Raw genomic sequence first — 16,184 nt, forward strand, 5'->3', positions numbered from 1 at the left:
GGGAGTAGTGGGTGGAGCTCAAAGGATATTTTGAAAGAGATCTAGGATGGGGAAGAGAAAATAAAACAAGGTTTTAAATGTCCGTGCAGTATACTGAACAGAAAGTTGCTAAGTGTCTTGATTGCTGACTACAAACACACTGGAATGAGCTCTAACAACAAGCAGCTCCTCATCTTCCAGGATAAAGAAAAAAAAAAAAAAAAAAAAAAAAAAATCACAGAGTTGGGTCTATACATTTCAGAAATGAAATCCTGAATTCAGATGCCATTTCTTGGGGCTGAGGGTATGTAAATATTAAAACAGTTTACCAGGTAAGTTAATGGACTCACTGTAGTTTTCAGCTTTTAGAAGAATCCTCTTTATTTCTTAAACAAAACCAAACCAACCAACCAAAAAAAGTACTACCAAACAAAACCCCACACCACTTCCCCCTAGATAGTCTAAAGAAAAATACAGAGCCTTAGAAAACAGGAAGTCAAACTAGATGGAAGGCTAGCTCATTCCGGTCTATAAATGAACAAGTGATTAACTATTGCTCTAATTGTTGTTTGCTATCTATGGAAGAGGGACTATTCTCCTCTTCTCCCATCAGGGAGGGATTTGTGTTACCAATAAAAATCAGTGACAAAGTCATAGCACTGGCCCCTTCAATACAGTCACACAACAAAAGGCAAATACAAAAAGGCTTTGGGCAATAGAAATTGCCCAAAGCTTATCTGCAAAGACAAATACTTTTCCTCTTCAAATGGGAGCCTAAGCAAAGACACCAAGCTGACAATTAGCCAAGCGGTCCCAGACATGTTGAGACTTTTCTGTATTGAAATGTTTATTAGGATTGAGGATTTGGTACCGCCTCCTACCACACAGTAACATTAAATGTATTTTAGAACAGGTAGTCTTGTAGCTAAAAGCAGCACAAAAATGACTGGGAGGAAAGACAAGTCTCTTATCCTTATACCAAATAAAGTGTATTTGAGGGGGAAAAAAAAAAAATCATGTTACAAATCTTTCACTCTTTCAATAAATAAATTTTTAAAAATTATCAAATTAAGGAAAAAAACACACCCCCCCAAAAAAACCCCAACCAACCAACCAACCAACCAAACAAAAAAAAGCCCAACAAAAAACAAACACAACCCCCCTACCAAAACCACCCAGAAAACCAACAACAACAACAACAAAAATCCCACAAACAGGCAATTACTTTAAATAGTAATTCTTTGAAAGGGAAAAAAACAAATAAATTTCTTCATCCTCACAATAGACTATTTATTATTGAAGGGCACAGTCACAGAGGTATAAGACCACAATTTAGTCACCATTTGGATGTTTACTACTCCAGCACATCATCCTTAGAGGATTCCGTGCCACCCTCTAGATGTAGAAAGGAATGAGCATGTGTGGATGTATGAATAGCTGTAAAGAATAATTTCCAACTTACAGTAACCTAAAGCACCTTTTAAGGAAGGAAGAAAAAAGCAGCAAAAACCTACCATTTCAAAGTCAGCCACCCAAACACACTCTCCAGTACACAGAGCCCTTTCTAAAAGACATATTGATATAGTGAACCTCTAACAAAGTTTCCTGTCCAATATAAACTGAAAAACAGCACATCTGTCTAACCTGCTCATAATACTAGACCTTAGAAGGCTTAGTCTCACCTTCAAAACATAAGCATCCAGAGGAGACCACATATCCTTCCACAACCATGCCTACACTGGTTTACTACTCCAGAAGACACAGGCAAGCCAGATTAATTATTCCATTAGCAGCATATATTGCACCTGAGGCTTGTTACTATGGCCTGGTCATTTGTGGGCATAAACCTCCTGAAAAATGAAAGCTGAGCTATTACTCTTTTCTCCTGACAAGTCAAAGGCAGAAGAAGAGTTGTTTTTTGATTCTGAAGCAAGTCTGTTTGAAGAGAGTTGTATTTTATGGCAGAGCTCAGCCCTTTTTTTGCAGGTTTGCCTCCGGTTGCTTAAGCACTGGCTCAGGCTTTCAAATGCATCCAGCCTATCATAGCTTTTCTTGCTGTGGAGCACAGCAGTTAAAGACTGATCTATGATGTTAGAAACCAGTGTCTAAGCAGAAAAAAAGGAAGAGTTAGATGGCAGCATACAGCAACGGGACAAAATCTGGGGACTGGCTTATCCGAATTGCTTGTGTCTCAGCTTACAAAAAAGTTTTTTTACAGTTACAGCTGTTGGCATGTTGGTCAAAGGGCATCTGGGACTTGCCTGCACCTGGTTGGTGAAACATTACAACAAATAGATGGGAGATGACTCAGAGGCCCTATGAAACATCCTCAGCCCAGTCGTCCGAGGCTGCTGTGGTTCCTATTGTTCCATTAGCAAGTTGTGGCTGGTGATAAAATAGGATGCATCTCTCAAATACTGCAAGCAAGTGGCAGCTTTTTTAAAAGATAATTTAGTGCTTATGGAAGATGGCATGGCAGCTCAGGAAGCCAAGGAACCCCAGGTATGCAGTAATTACAGCATCCATATTAGCTGCCCCAGCTTATCTACCTTGCCAGTGAATTGGATGAGGTCTTGTTTCTGTTCAGGCAGCAAAACAGCAGTTCTGCGCACAAATGGCACGCCACAACTCTCGGCTTACAAAGATCTTAAGCAAAACAAACTTTCCTGGATTTAATTAAAAAACAACAAGAAATAACCCAGAGGCTGTATATTCCACATTGCATTATCCCCACTTATTAGAAACGTATTTCAATGTTTCTCCCATTATAAAGGAGAATGATTATATGGTTTGCATTGCTGCCTGCAACCACATTTTTAAAACTTGGGCGTCAAAAGACAAAGCTCCTAAATCAACACTCAGCTACCCAAATAAAGAGGCTCTCTCTTAATCAGATATTGAACAGAAATTCTCAAGAAACAGAAGGAAGTGACAATCTCACAAATTTTTCTAAAGAAAAAAAGAAACCATCCTGTTAGGTACATGTATGTACCCAAATACAGGTACCTGAAGGTAGCAGAGGAAGTAACTTTTGACTACATTGGCCAGAAGAATTGACAGAAACACCCAGCTGAGACTGCTGGCTGCTGTACTAGTTACACAAGGAAGAAATAACAATGTATAGAAGGAAGTGAAAATATAAGAGGAAGCATGAGATGAACAATGAGGGATTTGTCTGCATCTGAGAAACGGGGACAGGGCTTTGAGAGAGCATCTCACCAACACAGAGGCCCGTAGGTCACCCCTGAGAAACGCCGAGTCAGCAGGAAGCAGACTGCTGCCTGTCTGCTGCGTGTCTGCGAGGCAACAAGTGAACTGCTGGGTTTGCTCTACCTGCTCTGTGTATAAAATTTCTTTAGCCCTCAGAAGCAATTTTCACACAGCTGAAACCCACAACTATATGTACCGTTCTACCAAGTGCGTGCCTACACGAACCCCTAATTATCTGCACTGTCATGTGTAATTAGTCAGGCTGAACATGTAGTATTCATCAATATGTGAATGTTAGGCACACTTCATTATTCAATAGCATCCTGTGTTTGTACACAGGCAACTCCCAGTGAGTATAACTATGATCGTATCCTGGAAGGGGCAGGCAAAACAAACAAAAGATTTAGTGTTTGTCATTTATGCCAGGACTATATATGAAAAAAAAAAAAAAAAATTCTAAAATACATTATCCAGTGTTTTCTATGTTGGTTTTTTTCTTTCAAATAATTGGACACAGTGTTTCCGTAGCCTCCACTGAAGAGAGAAATTGAAGCTAATTATTCAAGCCTGCTGTGATCAATACAGAGAAACATGAGAACATGAGCAGCAGTCCTATCACATGACATTTTAGGTCACTGAAAGTTATTGTGCGATTATCTCAAAAAACAAACATTATGAGATAAATATAAAGGTGAAATGGAGGAAGGATGCACATCTCAGCACACCTAAACAACACTTCATACAGTTGAACCTCACATTTGCAGAAATCTGGAACTACTCAAACACAAAACTCAGCATATAACACCAGGGTGAATTGAACTGAAGCATGAAAAGCTGGCTAAATCTACAACAGCCAGATCTCATCCATTTCTTTCTCTCATTCTGGGTATCAGAAAGATTGAAGTGTTAATAGCTGTCTTATTGACTCATTACCTTACAGGCTTTAAAAATCTGCATAAAAATAGATCTCAAAAATATCTCTTATTCAAATCAAGCACATTTGACTGCAACTACATCAAACAGAGTCCCAGTTTTATCAGAGATGTGCTGCTTCATGTCAGTGAGTTGACACAACCACGCGTCTGCCTCTGTGCTAAATACATGTGCGTGCAGGGAGGGGAGAGGGAGGAGGGAGCACAAGCGCGTATGCAAACATGCTGTTATCTGTTTTTTCCCAGTTGGGGAAAAATTGTCAGCACAGCTCAATCAAACCTATAAAAAGGGGTAGGGACACATTCAACCACCCTACTTCAACAAGCTCTTTACCCTGGGACTTGCAGTAAAAGTGCTGAAGACCATGGGAGTTCTTCCCCTGACCTCAGTGGGGTTTGGACCAAACCCACTCTGCACATAATCTCATTTGATATGGTTGTGTTAATTGGCTGTACTGCTAGAATAAAAAATATTGCAGAGCATTAGAAGGGCTGACAAAATCTGATTTCTGGAAAGCAGCAATTAGCTTTGGCATCATGAAGGCAATATAAGCATTTTCCCCTTGGTATAGAGGCAGTAGAGTGACTGAGGGTGAAGCATGTGAATAATGTGGGCTACATGAATATTACTTATTAATTAACAAATAAGTGAATTAACCCACTTCTTAAATTTACTGTGACAATACTGACCATGTTCCCAATACCTCCTACTTTATAAATGTTTTAACCAGACGTAGAAATGGACAGTGCCCGAGCTCCAGTTTCACTGCTGTGCTCAGCCATATCCCAAAACTATTTGAAGAAGCCCTTTTAGCTCTGGCCTTCACTGATGGATGAACATTCTTACGCAAGACTTTCAGAGAAGTCATGTCCACAGCACACTGTAGAGCTGCGCTAGAAAATGAATTGTCCAATTTGTCATACTGTATCTTATCAATTAGTTATTTCTCCTGTTTCTCAGTAGAACATTTCCGATCACACCTCCCTAACATATGGTATGTATATATTTATAAATTATATAGATGTAGTACATCATTAACAAATCATGTACATTATAAAACATAAGCAAAAATGGGAATTAAGAAAAGGTGAGATAAAGATGCATTAGTCTTTTTTTTTTTTTTTTTTTTTTTTTTTTTTTTTTAATAAGATGTACAAAAGTATTTTCTTCATGCACTCTAATGGATTATTCTGCACATCCTTTGGGGTGTGTGTGCCCCACTTTGGTACCAATATACGGAGGTGACATAAAAGTTTCAGATATGCTTTCTTCTTCACCGCCAGTGACATTTCAAAGTCTTACCATATACATGCAGACCCTGCCCTGTTCTTCAGGCACGAAGCTCATGGGTGCTGGGCAATACAACAGATGTTTGCTTTTTACATCTGCTGGCTGTCACATATCACACAACTGCTCCTCAGTTCTGGCTTCTGCTCAGTGCTCAGCTTTCATGAGACTGAATTTCCAGCTATAATCAGTGAATTTAAAAGCCCCTCCCATCAGCATGGTATTTATATTCTGCAAACAGAATTAAAAATTTAAGTATTCTCATCTTTGTTTTTATGGACTGAAAAATCACACAACACTTTCCTGCATCTTTCACTTACTCTCTTTTTGTGTCTTGTCTCTTTTCTACCAAAGTCATCAGTCTTCCCATCTTTTTTTTTTTTTTTTTTTTTTTTTTTTTTCCATAGATGTGAGAAAGAAACCTACAACTCTGCAAAATTTTTCACATCCACCCACTATGCTGAATATTTTGGCCCTTTTACTTCTTTCCTAACCACATCTCTTACTGGTCTCCTAAATAAATTGCCTCAAATTAATGAGGTTTGAGGCATGAAGACAAGGATGTGTTAGCTGAGTGTATTTGCATAGAGGAGTCAAATTCACCTAATAAGACAGAGCCTTAAAGTTTTATGAGTTTATGGAAAGACTTAGGTGCCTGTAGTCACTGGGGATTGGGCTCAGCATCTCAGGAGATTCCTAGATTTACCCTGACACTTTCTTTCTCATCCGTACCTTTGACTTTCTTATTACTGTTTATTGCTGCGTTCTAAGCAAAGCAGAAAACATGCCTTCATTTATATATTCACAACCATACCCATTCCTGTATTTCACAAGCAATAAAAAAGCCATGTCAAATTTGGCCCACCACACTTATTAGCATTTCCATCTAAAGGCAGGGCCTTCACATTTGTCCTCATGCTGCCTGCTTTCCCTGTAAGCCATCCCCCTATTAACATCAATTGCAACTCCAGCCTCAGAGGTGAAATTAATCACTGTGCAAAGAGTCAGCAGGTATCCCACTTCAGCCCATCAAAACAGGGCTTACATTAAACTCTAAGTAGTGCTTAAGTCATGTATTAAGCCTTTGTAGAAGGTGTGCTGCACTTTTTCTGAGTTACATTTCATGCAAGCCTTAACACTAGGAAAATGCACTTCAGCACTTAGGCACTATGCAAATATATATTACAAGGAAAAAAAGACTTCAACAGACAGGTTAAGGGGCACTATAATAGGAAACACTCAAATGGTTTTATTCAATGCTGTTTTATTCTAAGAATTTGATCTTGTTTTGAGGAAATTATAAGGGAGGTAATCTGATAACCTGTGATAAACACATTATGTTCTCAAAATCAGACCTTTTCCAGTGGAAAATACCTTCAAGGCTTCTTAAACTACATGAGTTTCTAAATGCTCATCTGTTACTGACATACCGACAGGAACACAATCTTAAGAAAGACCTGGAAAACCCCACTAAAACCAGAAGCCAGAGTTCAAGTATTATCTTTCTTAATATGATTTTATAGCAGCAGAGATCCACTGACTTCTGTGGACAAAAATTTTACCTGATATGTTTTTAATAGAAAAAAAAATTACATAACAGCTTCTCAAAAAACTCTACAACCTCATATTATCTAACCCTCTGTGCTGAGCAGTCTTCCCTTTTCTGTTGAGGATTTAACCCAGAACTACAGCTGGCCTGACCCTGGGGTGGGAGGGGAGGCAACCTACACAGCTTTCCTGTCGTCTCGCATACAGCCGTGGCAAAAGTATGACTGTAGGACAAAATCCATACTGTTAGAGGACTACCTGTATGCCAAATTGATCACACACCCTGCCCTGGCAAAGCTGTGTGCCACTGCAGCACAACAAAGCCGCTGTGCCCAGCACCAAGGGGAGCTCTGCTAAGGCAGAGCACTCAAAGCTCTGACAGCAGAGCTGCATCCACCGAGGACCACACAACTTCATCCTCCTTGCACATCACCCTCTTGTAGTACAGAGTCATACACAGCGTATTTCTCCAAGAGCGTGATATGAAAAGGTGGGACACAACCTACCCTGGCCAGATGGTGCTTCTCTTCTGGCAGAGCGGAAGAAAACTCAAGAGCTTTTTTAATCACTTGATCTCAAATTAAAGTACTCCTCCATCAAAGTTTGAACTCACACTGGAGGGGTGACACATCTCTGCAGAGCTTCAGACTCAGTCCCAGCTTCCCTTTGGCAAAGCCAGTGTCTGCCTCAGGCATTTCATTACCACGAGTCCTCATTGCCCCTTCCAGAAATGGACACTGTGCCCAAGAGCACCAGCAGCACACCTCCCTTTGTGGAAGGAGAAATTCCCATGATGGTGGGAATATTTTGTGGATGCACACCCAGGCTGGTTCATCTGGGCTAGCAGTTAACACTGTTCTAGTTACTGATTACAGAATTACTTCCTCTCAGTTAATCAATCATGTTCTCTGCAAGCAAGAGAATCTCACTGATCTTAAAATAAGGCTCACCTGCATGTAAACAGTGAGAGCAGAGCAGAATACAGGAGGAGTGTTGAGCATTTAATTTCAGTATATCTTGTCCTTCATATAAAACTTTCACTGATTAAATTCATTACGGGCAAGATAGTATGGGCACCTTCATACTAGTTCTAGATTAATTTATACTATTTTGGCTTTCTCTAAAGGGGTAGACAAAAAAAATTGCAAGAACTTTTCTCAAAATTACAAAAAACCCCCCATGAAACGATTTTAATAATTCAGAATAAAGAATGTCAAACTTCAAGATAAACCCGTGGAGGATATGCATACCCACAGGAATAGGAAGTTTCCATAACGCTTTTCCTGTCCATATGATCGTCTATTTATTTGCAAAAAAAAAAAAAAAAAAAAAAAAGTAAAACACAACAAATATTACTGTCCTGTTCGACTGCTGATGCTCCAGCATGACTGTGCACATGAAGTCAAACATCGTGTCTCACTGCCACCTCCCTCAAGCACAAGAGGCAGCAAGAGGACAGTCCCTGCCCAGCAGGCACAGGACAGAAGTCAGAGCTGACAGGACAAGAGGGGGCAATGATCTACAGACACAAATGTGCATGTATGTGGCAGAGTTGAGGGTGGTGCCTGGGGTGAGCACTCGCCTTCATCAGTCAGTAGAAAGTACAGAGAGAAGGCCTCAGATCAAAAAACCCCTCACCCTACCTCCCGTGTTCCTCAGTTTCTCCCATAAGCACACCTTCAGCACTTCCTCCTGCTCTGTTTGCATGTATTCCTCCTCTCCATGCCGAGTGCTGCACAAGCCCATCAGATGAATGAGACCTTTATAAATCTCACAGGTGCCGTTGTGCCTTGCTGTTCACTTGAAAAATAGGGCTGTAAGCCAGGAAAGCCAAATGATTATATATACCTTTAATAAGTTTAGGAAGGATAGAAGGGTGTGGGAGAAGGGGAAGGAAGGAGGGATATAAGATTAACACTACAGTATTGTTTTCATGGATAATTTTGTTTGGGAAAAAACCCAAAACACTGATGTGTATGTGCAACAGAGCAAATGAAAACAAGGCAGGTTTCTGGGTTTTTTCAGCATGTGATGTGCTAGGTGAGAGTTGACAGTATGCACACAATGAAAGAAATGCACAAAAGGATTAATTGCACAGGCAATTGCAAACCGGAGCTCACACCGCTGGATGAGAGTAAAGACTAAACTGAGCTGTAGCAAAAAAAATATGTTAAATCAATATTAACCACAGACAGCCAGAGCAAATCTTTATTTAGAGACAGTTTGCACAACCCTCCCCCCTCTCTCCCTCCACACACCCCGATCCCATACAAATGTTGTTTCTGAAAGGATTCTCAGTACAGTGAGGCACGGCTGGGAGTGCACCAGCAGATCCTGCTAAGGAAGGGACGGGTGAGGCAGGATTCATGCCCAGCTGGAAGCCACACCTCAGTGCTGAGGGACACGTGCTGTCGTGCCAGAGCTGCAAGAGCCGGTGAGGACAAAGACATGGCACAAATGACACCTGGGAGGGTCTGTGGTGGCTCCTCTGGGCAACTCACATGGGTGAAGAAACACAAAGTGCACCAGCAAACCCCAGGCCACAGCCTCTTCCTTTTCCCACCATGGTTCCAGACCACCTCTTCTGGATACCTGCCCCAGACTGCAAGGGTAAGTGCCTGTGTTAGTCATTCAACATGTGGGCCCTGGTGGGGAAACAAGCTACACACAGCAGCAGCAGCAGCGGATGAGCAGGCAGCGAACCATCAGAAAAATCTGTTTTCTTTAACAGCAGCAATTTAATGCTGGCAATGCCTTTTCAAAAACAGCCCAGGACAGGCACAAAGTTTGGATGAATACTGTGTATTCTTCCTTACAGTTCACATCATTTGCATGGAGACCAAACATGCATCAAACTCACTAGGAACTTGCCTGGGTCCTTATGTTGCAGGGCAGGAAAGACACAGACAAGCCAAGGCAGCTTTCAGACTGTGACAAGACATTCATTGCTACCACAACTTTCCCCTCATTCTGTAATCACTATCTGCAGAATAACTGAAATAAATTCCTGGAATTTATTATAGAGGATTCACTTTGTTGTCAATGTGCAGGAAACACTTCAGCTATGCTGGAGAGGAGAGATAGTTTCATGCTACCCCTTCACAGAAGTGCAATATGGTGCTTAAGAGCTAGCACGCTGCCAAGAAAGCCTGAATTTTGGGTCCACTCTTAGCTCTGACATGGATTTGTGCACCAGTGGTAAATAATTTCTGTGTAAAAGCTCTCCCACCCTTAGATGGGAAAAACCCTGCTCTTGCAAGAATTCCTGGTTTGGTTATTGAGCTTTAGAAGTCTTAAAGTAAATGGCACTGCATAAGAAATACAGTTCTGTGCTAAAGCTCCTTTAGAGTAACTCCTCCTCCCTAAAGGACAACCACCTCTCTCTTCTTTCTCAATCATCACACTCTCAAATCTAAACACTTTTCAGTATTCAATATAAGTTTTAGGATTAATAACTTGAAAACGTGGATGAAACTGGTCAAGCCTCTCCTATGCTTCCTCCACGGCTTACAAAGAATACCTTGTAAGCTCTTGATATTTGTCATAAGTATCCATTTATCAAGTGTTATTTAAATATAACCTGGCTGGATGAGACAGACTTCAATGCAGAAACAAACCCAGGCAAAGCCTATGCAAAATTTAACCCAGATAGAATGGTATGATAGTATTTGGACTTGTTACAAAATGGGGTTTTTGACAGCAGGATTTTCTTGGAAGCAGAGAAAGAGGAAGCAGGGAAGGAGGTTAACAAAGGTATTTATAAACATGCTGGGTTGCCAGCTTCAACAGCTAAATTCAGGACTATACTGCAAACAACAAGACTAGATTACACATACCTGAGCTAATGCAAGGAGCTTTCCACATTGCTTTACTGCCCCAGCTTTTGGGAGCGAAGACCTGTGGGGACTGGATTAGCTTGGCTGGCAAAATAAAGGTATACTGGGAATTGGACTTACTTTTTGGGAAACAGAATTAACTTAAAGATATCTCCTCATTTTTCAGTGCTTACTAGCACGTGGTATGTCCCATCAACCCCACCAGTTCCCTTCCAGGCTGTGATTCTAGGAAGGCTTCACTGAGGAATGTGGAGGGTACAGATGGATTGCTTCCATGTTTATTCTTTCATTAAGAATTTGTTTCAGTGAGCACCTCTATCATAACACAGTCTGATTTATGCACACCTTGCAGCAGGGAAGACAAATGAACCAAATTTTCCACAGAATTAAATGACCTCATGCTTTTAAAAGAAATTTTATTTTTAGGATTTTTGTGAGGGACAAGACTTTGCTCTTAACAGCAAGCCACAACCCAGAACCTATGTCAGTCTAAATGACTAAATACATTACAATCCACTGAAAGGCTCCTCATTTCAAGAACCACCTTTATGGTTTACATATTTCTTGGGAGCAAGCCAGTAACTTGGGGCACTTGCAATCTACATTCCAGCAGGACCAAAGTCACGACTGCGCTTCATTAGGATGTGGGATAGTAAAAGAATGCAAAGTCTTTTCATTTGCTTTTATGTGAGCACCAAGGGGAGGCTTCTGCACTTGCTTCACAGCAAGTTTCATAGAAGAGTTTTGCAGAAGAAATAGATGAGGGAGAGGAACCTATAGAGGGCTGGTGGATCTACCATTTCTGAGAGCTGCTTTGGAGAAAAGACCCTTGTAGCAGTAGACTCACAGTTAAAGACTGCAATAGAAAATCTAGATCAGCTCCACTGACAGAGGGAAGGAATTCTTCCCCATACCCCTCAGGACTACGTGCAGAGATAAAGGTTTGCCCCTCGATGCTTAGCAGAAGTCTGACTTTCAAATCAAAACAGTACAGTGTCATCTGGCTGTCTGGGCTACACTGTACATGTGGCGTCTGCTTGATCTTCTCAGACTGGAGAAATGCTGGAGATAAAGTGTGTGCAAATAAAAATAGTTTAAAGAAGAATGCTGGTGATAACAGTACCTTGTTGCTTCATGCTTTCAAATGTTCTTTGAGAGCTACTTGTGCCTTACGGGGAAATAGGCAGCGCTTTGTGCTTATAAAAATAACTGACTCTCCAAATTTCATCCTGCCTAACCCTATCAGAGGAGACACTGGCATATAAACAGGATATATACATTCAGGGGGCTTTTGGATTAGTAGCAGACCCTGATACCAAGGACACAATAGCCCTCATGCTCTGTTTGTAGCCCAGGGACTGAAGCAAAGGGTCAAAAGGGGAAAAAGAACTGTCAGAATTATCTGTAGCCAAGATGATTATAAGGTCTGAGGACTCAGATTTCAGATGAGAAAATGAGAAGAACGTGACCCACAAAACCTTCAAGCAGTCCAATTTCTGTTTTAAACAGTGAAGGAGAATGCAGGCTGTGTAGAGACACCTAGAAAGTGAAAAGAGGTGTGGTCAGGCATACCTTTCAAGAAAAACAAGAGCTGTGTTGCATCATGTGCAAAATAATGACTTATCTTTATAGCTACCGACACCATGAAGTAATAGAAGAGGAAAAGACAAATTATGCAGCTCCATTAAGGGAAGAAAAATACTGAAGCAGTCTTTCTATAGTTTCTAACCACCAAAACAATTCATGAAGGTGTGCTGGCTTTGACTGGGATAGAGGTTATTTTCTTCATAGTAACTGGTATGGGGCTGTGTTTTGGATTTGTGCTGAAAAGAGTGTTGATAATTCAGGGATGTTTTGGTTATTGCTAAGCAGTGCTTGCACAGAGTCAAGGCCTTTTCTGCCCCTCACACCATCAAGGAGGTTGGAGGTGCACAAGAAGCTGGGAGAGGACACAGCCAGGACAGCTGACCCCAAACTGACCAAAGGAACATTCCATGCCATAGGCACCATGCTGAGTATATAGAGTTGGGGGAAGGAGGAGGAAGGGGAGGATGTTGGCAGTGATGGTGTTTGTCTTCCCAAGTCAATGCTTTGTGTGCTGAGGCCCTGCTGTCCTGGGGGTGGCTGAACACCCACTTGCCCATGGGAAAGGGTAAATTAATTCCCTCTTTTGCTTTGCTTGCATGCATGGCTTTTGTTTTACCTGTTGAACTTTCTTTATCTCAGCCCATGAGTTTTCCACCTTTTTCTCTTCTGATTCTTTACCCATCCCACCAGTGGGGAAAGAGCAAGTGGCTGCTTGGGGCTTAGGTGCCAGCCGGGGTTAAACCATAGCAATAGGTCAACAGCAGTAAAAAATAAATATTTGAGAGAGAGAATCACATGAACCCCTCTGATGACATTTTTTTCCCAAAATAACCATGGGCACTTCTTTTGCCCCCGAACCCAAAGAGCTGAATAAGATTGTGTTACGGCTGCACAGTCACATTGCAAGATAATACGGGATGTGAGCCAGATTCTCACCTCACGTAAATCAGCAAAGCACTGCTGGAGTCACTGCAGTTATTTTGAACAGTCCCAGTGGAGGATCTCGCCACACATTTTTGTGTGATATACACAGCTCACAAGCAGCGTGACCAGCTTTATTAAAGTTCATATTTTTCCAATCACAAGTGTCTCACATGCTTCATTATTCAAATTTTATATAAAGAAACCATTAAGATCTCAAGGTGCCCTGAGGACCAAAGACATTTTAAAGAAAAGCTGTTAGAAACAAGGCAATGAGTATTAAAAGGTGGGATTTGTTGGGTTTTTTTCCTGCTTGTTCTATTTGATGGGTCAGGAGAGCTAGCAGGTTAAGGAGTGTTACAAAAGATCCACTGGAACCATCTTCTCTTTTTCTTCCTAGGTATATCAGAATGAATCTGGTTTGTTTCTTTGACCCATGTCATAACAGGAAAAAGTATTAAAAAGACTGAGAATCACTGACCTCCTGCTTAAAATCTTTGGGCTCACACATATAACAGGACTGGGCCAAAAAGGTTAAGTTCAAAGCAGCTTGAGCCTCTAGGGACACTTTGAAGTACTTTAGGATAATTGAAATTCATAAGGACCCCTTTAATGCCTAAGTAAACTAACAAATGCTTTTGGAACAGTCTAGCATCCCCTAAGGAAAAAGAGCTGTGTAGTAATAATCACTGAAATAACCAAATAGTCTAAAAAAATAGTCTGATAAAAAAATCCTATTAGAGTTGCTCCCTTCTTTCGGTAAAGGTAATTGCATTTTTTTTTTTTTTTTGCCTTCCAAAAACAGCAGCCACCATCTTCCTCCCAAAGAGACTTAGTCTGCAAAGAGAAGTGCCATTCCTGGTAATTGGTGACAGACTACTCCAAGGAAGTTAATCATTTAGTGTTGGACTGTGCTCTTGGTGCCAGATGAAGACAATGCCATGCTGCCCTGGTGGAGCCATTGGAGAACAATGAGGAATTTAACTCTTCAAGCAGAGCTCATGAACAACATGTTGTATCCTAGCTTTGGACAAAAATATACTTGAAAAGGAGTTGAATAAGCAACTGATTTGGAAGGTGAGCTCCTTCAGAGCTCTATTGCTGTGTGTTTTGCATATGCACATTTCTAGAAGCAACAGAGGGAACTCTGGTGTATCTCCAGAAGAGAAACAACAGAATATTTTTATGACCAACTGACCCATGACATGTTACAACTGGGAACCATGCTTCCTCCTCAAAACAAGCTCCTTATCTTGTCCCAAGTTACATACAGTTGCTAGAAAAAATAGGATAACTTTGCACTAACTTGAAATTGCATTTCCTAAGAGAAAAGATTACTTTGGGTAGGAAAGTGGAATTAGAGAACCTGATGCAACCACAGGAACATTATTTTACATCCTTAAATTCTGTGTAATTTCAGAAGGGATCTACTGACCTGCCAGCATGTGGTCAGGAAGACAAATTCTCTCTCCTATTATGCACAAGGAGAAAGAACAGAAAGGCTTGGGTTTTTTCCATTTTCTACAGCAGTGTTAATTCATTTAGGACGAGACAAGGAAGTTATACATCACATGCTATTCCTGGGAAATCAGCATGACATTTTCTCACTGCCTCTGTTGCTTAATCCAGCATTTACCCAAATTGGATGGATGTCAGTACAGCAGGCAGAGCCTTCATCCAGAACATGGGCCAGCAGATATTGGCTGGTAGTAAATACAACAGCAGCAGCAGTCCTCTGCTCTAGACCATGGGATCTGCAGAACAGGACCTCGCTGCTTCATGGCTCACACCATCAGACACAGGGGACTGAGAGGATCCTCATTACTTGCAGGAGGGACTGGAGACCCACTCTAGGACTAGTCCTGTCAGGAGGGGCTCTGACCCAGCCACCTGACAGGTGGCCTTGAATAAAAGGAAAATAGAATGAACAGACTGCCTGTGACTAGGTCATTGCAAAGTGGTAAGTAGGGGTGAATGATCTCCTGTGAGGGAAGTCCAGCTGGGGTGTGGGAGGAGCACATTACAGAGCAGAATCCTGGGGTGTGAATGAAACAAGCACAGCAGTTTTGCTAATTTTCTCCCCAAGGTAACACCAAGGCTTCCACTCCTTCACCTGAAGGTGAAAGCAAAAGGGGTTGGTTATAATGGTCTGGATCAGATTCCCATTTAAAGTGGCCTCTAGAGAAGTACAAGTGTTTCACATCAATGACCAAAGCAGCTGTGGAACTAATTGCAACACTCTGCTCAATATTTCATCAACTACAGTAAAGACCCTATATCCGTATGCCATTAATAAAAGTCAAAAAAGAATAAACAATTAGTACTCAAGGGAGTTAATAACTGGAGTGGGGGAATTATAATTTTTGCTGGAGATAGGCTCCTGGTAAATTCAAGGGATGGCTCATAACTAGTTAAATTGTCTGGAGGAGAAGAATCTCTGCTTTGGCCAAAGACAGTGGCTAAATTAATGGAAGGCCTTCTAAATGTCCCGTGTTTCATGCTTGTACAGTAGCAGTCCCCTCTGCACACGAGCTGCTCAAAGCAGGGAGCACAAACTCTGCCAGATGTCCCGTGCATCCCATGGCCTCGCATGGAGCAGCAATGTCATGTATTCACAACAGTTGTGCAACTCACACACAGTATCAGGGCTGGAATTAGGCCCAGACTCAGCCCTGGTCATTCATAAATATGGACAGAGCCCAAGCCCTTGATTACAAACACTCTTACATGCAGTTATGCAAGTGAGTGAATAATTCAGGCTTTCTTCCCAGATACAGCATTACACTGAGCTATGTAAAAACACAGCTCTGCTCTGGCACAGTCTGACATCTCTGCACATCAGCCTTTTTCTCCAGCACAACTTGTAAACTGGGGAAGAACAAA

The 16,184-nt window shown here is 41.4% G+C and overlaps 1 protein-coding gene across 12 annotated transcripts in view; it reads right to left on the minus strand.

The window, feature by feature from the left end:
- The window catches only part of TBXAS1 (thromboxane A synthase 1), a 239,857-nt gene that overhangs the window by 191,364 nt on the left and 32,309 nt on the right, over nt 1–16,184 (minus strand). For 4 of the 12 annotated variants that reach the window (XM_058420381.1, XM_058420380.1, XM_040062923.1 and 1 more), the window contains exon 1: nt 1,662–1,798. The exons of 3 other annotated variants lie outside the window; for them this stretch is intronic. Coding sequence is in view for 2 of the 9 variants with exons in the window: in XM_040062927.1 (XP_039918861.1) it covers nt 1,662–1,694 (33 nt within the window). In the remaining 7 variants the exon portion in view is untranslated. 5 more of the 12 variants (XM_058420379.1, XM_040062925.1, XM_040062926.2 and 2 more) reach the window with 4 other exon arrangements.

Source organism: Hirundo rustica, chromosome 4, assembly GCF_015227805.2.
Source record: "Hirundo rustica isolate bHirRus1 chromosome 4, bHirRus1.pri.v3, whole genome shotgun sequence".
Taxonomy (NCBI): Eukaryota; Metazoa; Chordata; class Aves; order Passeriformes; family Hirundinidae; genus Hirundo; species Hirundo rustica.